Source organism: Lipophrys pholis (assembly GCF_963383615.2).
Source record: "Lipophrys pholis genome assembly, chromosome: 16".
Lineage (NCBI taxonomy): Eukaryota > Metazoa > Chordata > Actinopteri > Blenniiformes > Blenniidae > Lipophrys > Lipophrys pholis.
Window position 1 is genome coordinate 23491160 of NC_137634.1, and position 10441 is coordinate 23501600.

General features: G+C 41.9%; 1 protein-coding gene across 1 annotated transcript; it reads left to right on the forward strand.

The window, feature by feature from the left end:
- The first annotated feature begins 3589 nt into the window (after nucleotides 1-3589).
- alkbh4 (alkB homolog 4, lysine demthylase) lies at nucleotides 3590-10307 on the forward strand. Its single transcript, XM_080482702.1, has 3 exons — nucleotides 3590-3730; nucleotides 5079-5267; nucleotides 8154-10307. The coding sequence occupies exons 1-3, from the start codon at nucleotides 3617-3619 to the stop codon at nucleotides 8673-8675; spliced, it is 825 nt and encodes a 274-aa protein (XP_080338828.1). The 5' UTR covers nucleotides 3590-3616; the 3' UTR covers nucleotides 8676-10307.
- The last annotated feature ends 134 nt before the right edge of the window (nucleotides 10308-10441 follow it).

Genomic DNA, 10441 nt, shown 5'->3' on the forward strand with positions numbered 1-10441 from the left:
ACGAGATGACAAGAGACGAGGCTTGATGACGAGAAGACAAGTCATGTTGAGGATCCGATCCGACAAGGACAACAGAGGGAGAGGAATTTAAATACACAAGGAAGGGGTGGACACAAGCGGAACATTGTGTCTGCCTCTGTGTGTCTCACCTCGTGTTTTCAATTAACCAGACACCTGACAGTACCCCCCTTCAAGGGCCGTTACCTGACGGCCCGGGGGGGGGACTCAGGAGGGACGGGGAACTCGAAAGGCGCAGGGGCCCAAAGGGAAACTCGGAAACAGAGACTAACAGGTCAGGGAAACAAGAGACAGGGGGGACAGGACTCAGTGGGGGGAGGGGAGGGGAGGAGACAGGCCAGACGGGGGACAGGTCGCCGGTGCTCAGGCCGGGCTGGAGCAGGTCGCCGGTGAACCTTGAAGGATTTGTGTGGAACTGGTGACTCTGCTCGGTCCATGATGGTCGGATCGTTCTGTCAGGGTTGTGCAGGGTGGACCCAAACACAGACTCAGCCAGTTCCGTTAAAAAACAGGTTTATTGCAACAAAAAGTCCAAGGAACACGAGGAGACAGAGGACACACAGGGAACACAAGGGCGACAATGAGATGACAAGAGACGAGGCTAGATGACGAGACGATCCTACAAGGACAACAGCGGGAGAAGAGTTTAAATAGACAAGGAAGGGGTGGACACAAGTGGAACATTGGTTAATTGAAAACACGAAGTGAGACACACAGAGACCTGACAAGGGGAGCCTCCTTAAGTGAAGCCAGATGGAAGGTTGTCAGCGTTGTTTTTTTCACAATATGCTAATTGTGTGTGAGCCCTCTCTGGACGATGTATAGATGAGCAGAGCCCTTGTTCTGGTCAGAGAAGCAGATTGGAACCCGTTTCTCTCTCACGGACTCATGCCATCGGTCTGTGACATATTTTGTCACGCCACCTGATTCGATACTAAACATTTTTATCCAAACCAAGAAGCACGGGAGAAGCGTTTCTGGCAGGCTGATCCCGCAGCTCTTTGCAGACATGGGCTGTGATTGTGATTCAATTTTATATTAAATTCGTTTTATGCAAGCAAGAAGTATCAGCGAAGTTATTCTCATTCTCTTCCACACCCAATACACATCACTGGAAAACAAACCTAATATTTCATGGCCGCCATCGTCTCCGCCCCAAAGAGGATTCCCAACAGGTGAGACAGACTGTTTACACGTCAACGTTTCAAGTGAAAACCTTTCAGAAACACTGTACACGGCAATGTGTTGAAAACAGTGTCCAGGAAGACCGTGTGGCGTCTCTGACATGTCCATAACGTGTCCTTCTGCAGGCGCTGACGGCGCCCCTGAAAGCCGCCATACTGCAGAGACAAGCGGCGCTTCAGCACAGGGACAACCTGTGCCGAGAGAACCAGCAGCTGCGGTTCCTGATTCGTCAATATGTCGAGGACGCCACATTGGACTGTTGCTGCGCCCCACTCGCCGTATCCCAGGCCCCGACCACTGACATCCTGCCGTCTGCAGACAGACGCCACACCGTCATCGAGGGGGTCCACGCCATCAAATACTCCCTGTGAGAGAGACAGCGTGGCCTAAAGCCCGGTGCGGAGGTCCACGCTGCAGCAGCTGCTGCCACACCCCTGGATCCAATAACCAACCACCACCTCCTGTTTCCACTATTCAACAGAGGATTCCTCCCATTTCCAGTCTCCCAGCCGGGAAGTTCATCCACTCTTCTTTGTGGGAAAAGTCATCCGTGTTTAAATTTTGTAAACATTTTCATTTAATTTTTTTAAATGTTGCATTTAAAAATGAGATTATAATAAAGAAAGAAGCCAAACTGTAATATAATGTAAAACCTTTTCCTTCAACACTCCCGAAATTAAAACTTTGATTTAGTAATGAAAAAAAAAAAAAAAAAAACACGTTTGGATAGAAATCCCTTGTTCATAGAGAAGTTGCTTTGCTGTAAATAAAGAGCTAAGCCAAGGGGTTTATTACACATAGAAATCCAACATCTCACTACTTTGTTCTGCACAGAAAGTATTCTGCACTGATGTTGAACCGAACAGTGAGTGGAAACACGTTTCCTGAAGTGTCACCCAGTCGAGTCGCGGCACGTCTCCCAGCCACAAGTTCGTCTTTCACTTCACTCCTTCTGTCTCTCCTACGATGAACACTTCACGCTGCTCCTGCCCGGTGTCGCTCGCCTGATAAATTCCTCGTAGGGTCCCTCGTGAGCCGGGCAAGGTTTACGATGGCAGGTCCATCACTTTCTCCCCGGGGTTGAGTTAATCGCAGCGCAGCTTAAAACAAAAGGCCAAGGGTACGACTAATTTAAGCTCCTGTCTCCAGACTAAAATATCTCAGAAGACCGTCCACTCTTCTATTTTAGTTTTGTCACAGCTTTTTTTTTTCAAGAGAGAGAGAGGGTAATCCATGCCTTCATCACGTCTCAACTGGATTACTGTCGTTGACTTCAGTCTTCCCTCTCATGTCTTTTAACTGGAGCATGAATGAGAGAAACCACAACATCATTCTGAATTCGCTTCACTGGCTCCCTGTGCATTTTAGAGGTCATTCTGAACTTCTTTTATTTGTTTATTAACTTTTTAAATGGTCTTGCTCCACCGGAAAAAACACTACCTGTTGGAGTTTGACCTTTTCAAGAAGGGATTAGTGAACCATAAGAGGCAACAACCTAAACTAAGTTACTGTAAATAGATACAAAATCTGCAAAAGAATGCAAAAACTTTACAATGGGACATTAAATTACATGAAAAGAACACAAAATAATACGACATTATATAGAAGTACATTCACACTTTAAAAAAAACAAACTTTTAAAATAAGAAATGCTGCTATTTTCTGCTTATAACATCATTATGGTGGGCCGAGTTGACACCTCTGCTCCAGCAGGTGGCGGTATATTCACTCTCCGAGCAGAGCTGCTTTATTTCCACCAAAGGAGGAAGAGGAGTTCAGAGAGAGGGCATTCGGAGGGATCTAGAGCTACAGACTATTTATCTGTTTGTACAGTGCAATTGCTGGCTATTTTAAGAGTTTTCCTGTGGGTAGTTGAAACTCAGCAAAGGGATGTTCTGATATGCTCAGACTCTGCGTCAGTCCTGCAAAGCCTGAAGTCTTTTAACTCCTCAAAACAAGATATTCTGTTTGGAGTATTGTTATAGTATTCAGGACTTGTTCAGTGTGGTGTGCATATTACCTTTATGTGGGTACCAGGACGTGCGAGTCTGATAGGGAATGAGGCAGAAGATAAGTTGGCGAAACAAACTTTTCTAAAGAAATAATATTGACGTTAAGCTGCCGCTTGGGAAAAATGAGGGGAAATCTGTAATATGGATTAAGACCATGGAAGAGTGGCAGATTTAATGAACACTGTACAATCACCAGTTCCTACATTAGGAAAGTCTAGGAAAGAACAAACAGTCTGTAATAGAATAATCTCTGAATACATTCCTCGTACAAACGGGGTTAATAAAGAGGATATAGTTATTACTCTCTGGTCACACTTCCGAACAATAGGGGGCAGTAATGCTCCATTTAGTGGTTGCCAACCGCCGTTAAAATACAACGAAGAAGAGCGAGAGGAGGAATCATGGCCGCCGACGGGAGCCACGGAGTCACAACATGCGCCTGTAAAGGAATCAGGACGTGTTTAATCTGTGAAAGATTAAAGGAGGAAGTCCAGTTGGTGTCGTGTGAACCCAAGGTACCCCTATCTGAATAAAAAGTGTGTTATATATGACTGTTTCGAGCTGTTTCTGATCACGGCTGTATGATAAGCGACTCACAGGCAGCTACGGAAGCTCTGAACGGACATTTCCTTTGCATGTTTACAATCGGAGTTTACCCCGTTCCACATCTGTATCTCTGTATTTATTAAAATTACTCTTTATTCAACCAATATATAACGTATAATGCTATTAATGAGAGGTAGCAATTGGAATATATTTATTAATGTATATAAAGGAATTGGAACGACACATGAGCGATAGATAATCAACATATTATCAAGTGAGATGGCATCTAAATATAAATCTTGAAGTGTTAAGAGACAAGTATTGTTGAAATTTCTATTTATTAAGTGTGTTAAGAATCGCACCTCCTAATACAGGAGTGAGAGTCGATATACTTGTATCCTTAAAAAAATGGGGGTTGGGGGGCGAAGAGTTGCTGTATTGTCTAGTTTCTACATTTATTTTTTGAAAACCTATAATGTGAAAAAAAATACCATCACATGAACCAAGTGTGCTCAGCCAATGTAAGAAATGTAGAAAAAATATTCAGTATAATGAGCCAACAGAAGCCACTGAAAACCTAAAAGTAGAAGTAAGTGTTTAAAAAACAAAACAAAAAAATACTCATTAGCAGTAAATAACTAATGTTTTCTTATGTGAATTTTGTCAGAATCAATCGGGTGGGCCTCACAGAGACGTAAAAAGCAAATAGAAAATATTAAACTATAATCAGTATCAACTCTGCAGTGAGCTCATGTGAACCTTTTGCAGTTTTCTTCACAGAAACACAGACTGGTTCACTGAAACAGGCGTTTATCATTCGGCCCCCTCTTTCTAACATAAACCAGCAGTCAGCCTTCGCGTCCTCCGCCAGGGGAAACACAACATGACGATGTGGCGCTTGGCAACCGAACTATACATAAAACACAATTAAACCAGATACCCCGTTGGCTGCTTGTTTTGAATTGAGGCTCTGAAGTGACGATCGCAGTCTGCACACATTCCTCAGATCATCCATGTGAAATACTTCTACTTTCTATCAATTACATCAAGTCTCATCTTTTACACTTAAACAAAATAAAAAATTGATTATTAAAATTCAACATTTGGATGTGTAATACTTATGCAGCACTTACATCTTTAATTGTGTTAACAAGCCTGACGCGTTAAGGTACGTTCAACTCAAACAAAAAAGATTTTAACTCAATAACCGACATTTATTCATTTTTGAATTTATAATCAATCTGCTTTTATTGTGGCCTATTATTTTTTATCAGTGTTGCTTACAGATTTATGTATGTTTTTGTGTTTTCTATGAAGAATGTGTATCATTTTCTCTACAATCCTGAAACAAGACTTGCCTCCAGCGAAGATGGCGACGCCGCGTCCTTTGTCTTTCCTGGCGTCTTTCTGTGGAACAACTTCATCTCAGAAGAGGAAGAAAATGAGCTGATCAGCTCGATGGACCAGGACGCGTGGAATCCGTCGCAGTCTGGTCGAAGGAAACAGGTCAGGCCAAACGGCCAAACGGTTTTCACTGGAAATTATAATAAGTTGTCTCAAGGAGGATGTTGGACAGAAACACCTTTTTATTCCAGTCATTATTGTGGTTTTTAATTGAACATGTGATCACTTTAGTGCCCCCTGCTGTCCACTTCTGGTGTCACAGTCCGACTTCTATCCGTCCAGCTTGTTTATGGCTTCATCACACTGGTGGCCGACCAGTCAAGAGAGCCGGAGCCACTAAAGTAACCTTGGTACTACAAAGAGCCACATCATACACATGTGGACTTACAAACTGGCTTTCTCACACAAACACAAAATGACATAAAATTAAAATCCACACATTTTATAAGCCAGATTTATTTATCGCACATACAAATTAATACTCATGAATAGAGATACTGTCTCTCCCTGTTTGATACCATCCCCCCTTACACACACACACACACACACACACACACACACACACACACACACACACACACACACACACACACACACACACACACACACACACAGACAGACACGCGCCACTCTCCCCCTCTGTTAGAAAAGTCCTGTTTTCAGCTTCATACTTTCACTTGACCACGCGTTTCTTCCCTGCCATTTTTCGTCGTGTGGAATCGCAACTGCGTCGTCCTGCGGGACAACTCACGTCATGTTACCCGCCCTCGCTCGCTCCACTTCCGCCTGTCATATTTCTTAAAGGGTTACCCGCACTCGCCTCTCTGGCTGAAGCTGAGTGACGTGATCACAAAAGACTTGTCAGAATCGTCATTGGCGTACTGATAGTTTAGTGGTGGTGGTGTCCTTGATTCTCATGCGGGAGGTCGGGTGTTTGACTCCCGGTCGAGACACCTTTTTTTGGATCGGCTTTACAACCATTGATCAAAGAGCCACGCACTGACCGACAAAGTGCCACATACACTTGAGCCCCGTTTCCACAGTGCCCCTTGGTGCCGGTACGGGTCAGGTCGGAACCGGTTGTTGTGCGTTTCCACAGACTCAGAACCGTTACCAACCGGTACCATTGGTAACCATTTCTCGCTACCCCTCCACTTGGGGTACCAGGCACAATGTGCCGGATATGAGGGGGAGGAGCTTCAACACTGCCGTCTGCTCATTGGTCCGTGACGACCGCTGTTCTCCCAGCAAGCAGCCATTTCCAATCAGTTCTTCTGCAGCAATCAGGAAACTGTTTTGAAAATGTCCTCCCGTTATGGCGTCACATCCTGCATGATTACGCCACCGTTCATAACCCCGCCTACATTTCAAACCGTTCCCCGTGTAATGGAAACGCAGCACTGATACGGGTCTGGTTACGGATAGTCAACCCCCACCTGACCGGCACCGGTACCAAGGGGCACTGTGGAAACGGGGCTTTGGTGAGCCGTGGGTTGGCCACCCCTGGTCCAACTTGAGCTCACAGTGCAGCCTGCCAGCTTGCCAGCCCACTGGAGGACACAGAAACACAGAAACACTCGCAGTGACTCGCAGCTTCCAGAATCAACAGCACCAGCATGTTTGTTGGATAAAGTCAAAAATCTTAACATTTCTGTTTTTAAAATGAAAATATTAAAAATGACTTTTTATTAAGTCCACAACATTAAAAATGTACTATTGTTAAAGTCAGAAACATAATTGACCATTTTTATTGTCAACATTTTTTAACTGCTATTCTGCAAGTCAAAAATGTTAAACTGTACTTTTCTTAATGTCAAAACCGATGAAAGGTCAAAACCTTTCTTCAATTCAAAAGACAACAATTTACCATTTTAATGTTAAAAATATAAAGATATCCTATTCTTATATTCAAAACTGTTGAATTTTACTATTTTTAAAGTCAACAAACATTATCATTTACAATTTAAAAGTAAAATTTACAAATTTAAAGTAACATTTTTTACATTTTACTATAAGTAAAAAATGTTAAAATGTACTACTCTTAAAGTTAAGACCATTGAAACCCACTATTCTTGAAGCCCAAAACATTAAAATTTGCTATTTTTATTGTCAAAAACCTTTGAACTGCTATTCTTCAAGTCAAAAATTTTAATTTACTCTTCTTAAAGTTAAAACAGTTGAAATGTACTATTATTAAAGTAAAAAATAAATAAAAATGTACTATTCTTATCATCAAAACTGTTGAAATGTACTACTTAAAGTAAAATATTTAAAAGAAAATTGCCATTTCGAAGTCAAAAATATAAAAATGTACTATTCTTATAATCAAACCCATTGAATTTTACCATTTTTTAAGTCAACAAACATTAAAATGTACAATTTTAAAGTAATATTTTTTATATTTTACTATTCTTAAAGTAAAAACTGTTGAAATGTACTATTCTTAAAGTCAACAAACATTAAAATTTACCATTTTAAAGTAAAAAAAAAAATTTTTTTGCTGTTCTTATAATCAAAACAATTAAATGTAACTATTTTTAAAGTCTTTTTTTTTTTTAATTTACAACTTTAAAGTAAAGATTTATTATTCTGTTTTGGTCAGAAATGTTAAAATTCAAAAGTCAAAAATACAATAAAATCAACCATCCGTAAAGTCATAAACAAGTGTACTGTCTTTAAAGTGAAAAATGTTAAAAAATTAATAAAAATTTAAAGTAACTCTTACAACAGGTGAACAGGTGAACGCCACTGCCTGGACTCCAACCAGGGACTTTTCTTAATTGTTTTTGCCATGAGAGAAGTCTTTTAACCACCTCCCTGAATTTAGTTTGTTTTTTCCCGTCTTCATGTTTGAATCATCTAATCTCTCGTCCATCCGTCTCACTTAATGTAGTAATTTTAGTGACCCTTCCCTCAAGCTGAGCAGTTTCTAGTTTTTTTACAATATCCTGATCAAATCTTGATGCTTCTTCTCTGATTGTGTTGCAGGACTTTGGTCCGAAGGTGAACTTTAAGAAAAGAAAAGTGCGTTTGTGTAACTTCAGCGGACTCCCCGCTGGGAGCCAGGAGCTGGTAGCGAGGATGCAGCGGGAGCCGAGCCTGGCGGGCTTCCAGCCGGTGGAGCAGTGTAACCTGGACTACCATCCGGAGCGGGGCTCGGCCATCGAGCCGCACCTGGACGACTCGTGGCTGTGGGGCGAGCGCCTGGTCACCGTCAACATGCTGTCCGACACCACGCTCACCATGTCGCTCTGCCCGGGCGCGTCGGCAGCGGGACTGGACGGGGAGGTCCGCGTAGCCGTCCGCCTTCCCCGCCGGTGTCTGCTCGTGCTGCACGGCGAGGCGCGCCACACGTGGAAACACGCCATTCACAGGGAGGACATTCACCGGCGCCGCGTGTGCAGCACCTACAGGGAACTGTCGGCGGAGTTCCTGCCTGGAGGCCGGCAGGCCGAGCTGGGCGCTCGGCTGCTGGGGATCGCCGCGGGTTTTAAAGGAACGTCCGTCTAACTTGACGTTGATGCTGAGGAAGACTCGGCTGCTCTGGAGCTGGAGGCTGGAACTGTCACGTTGTCACCAGACGCCTCTGGAGCTACAAACTGTAAAACATCTCTGTGTATCTTAGATAGTTCTGTCCAAATCCCTCTAAATGAAGTCAAGTCACTGGGACGTGTCTTCTTTTCAGGTTTTCTCTCGAGTACAGACGTCGAAGGAACTTCGTAACACACGATATGTGAAATACAGCGTCTTTGTTATGTTCTGTCCCCATGAGTTCCTTTTCCACGAGTTTAAACTCTTTGGGTTCACACTCCGTCTCGGGTGTTTGGTGGTCTGGAGTCTCTTCAGCTTTCACACTTTAATTCACCACTTTTTCATCACAAAAGACGAATTCAGCTCTAATTTGTTCTGTTGCTTCTACGAAGCCATATTCTATGTACTCAGTTCATCTTTCTTCTGATGCTTCCTTTGCGAGCTTAATTAAACAGTATTTTTTAATATATATATTTTGGAATAAGATGATGCACTCAAAGGAAATGCTTAAACTGAATAATTTTATGTCAACATGAATTAAAAACAGACTCGTCTACCTTTAGAACATTAAAAAGTGTTACACCCCTTTGTCATCTCCCTCCAGTGAATATTTGGCACTTCTCCAAACTTCAGCTTTGAAATTACTCATTACTCAGAGTTTTGATTAGCAGTTGTCCTCTAACGTTTTAACTTGGTTTTATTATTATATTTTATTGAACCTGCGACCGACCAACTGATGCACGGCCGTCCTAAAACAATCATTTCCTCACTGTGGTACATCATAAAGTAAAAAAAAACAAGAGATGAGTTATTGTTCATGAAGCTTCACTTCACTATTCACAGACACATTTACAACAGAGATCAATTTCAGAGTCACCGGTACATGAACCTCACATAAAAAAAAAAAAAAACTTGATTAATAATCAACTGGCAGCTGTTCCAGTGTTAAAAGTCTATTCCCAGAGAAAACCTCATTTATGATGATTTTTCAGTCACTTTGTTCTGCTTCTCTTGTGAAAATATGCAGACGTTTAAAAGTATTTATCAAATGCTTGTAAATTCAACCATGTTCCTCCTGTGTGACTGTCTGGCAGTATCACTCCTGTAGTATCAGCACTACGATGATTGATGTGGGAGTACCAGCTGAGAGCAACAGCAGAAAGGAAGAAGAGGAGAAGGTTGAGAAGGAACAGCTGGAACAGTGTGACTTTTCTTCCATTCAGTCATGTTATTAACCAGTCTCAGGGTGAGACAACTGGTTGCAAAATGCTCCCACAGTCTTTTATTGCCATCAAACTATTTTACTGAAATGAAAAAATACTGTCTGTATTCAGTTGTTAATCAAAAAGGACTTCATGAAATTTGCAAATCAGTGTGGAATTGAGATTAAAAACCATAAACATTTCCATTGTTGAAAGTCTATCCGCACTACTTCCTCTAAAAAAAACTTTTTTAAACCCAGTCTTTTATTAGCCTCTTGCCAATTGACCTGATTGGCTAAATAAATGTTCCCAGATGTTTTAGTTCCATCAATTTCAAATGCATCCAAAATATGCTTTATTCCAATGACAAAATGCCTGTGCTCTCGTGTAAATAAAAAGTTGTGAATTGAATAGAATTGTAGTTTTTGTCACTCTGGCAATGTTAAAACAGTGTTAGCAGCATTGTGTCCTTGATTTATTTACACAATGTCTCAACTTTTTTGGAACAAGGGTTGTGAGTTAATATTTCTATTGATGATCTAC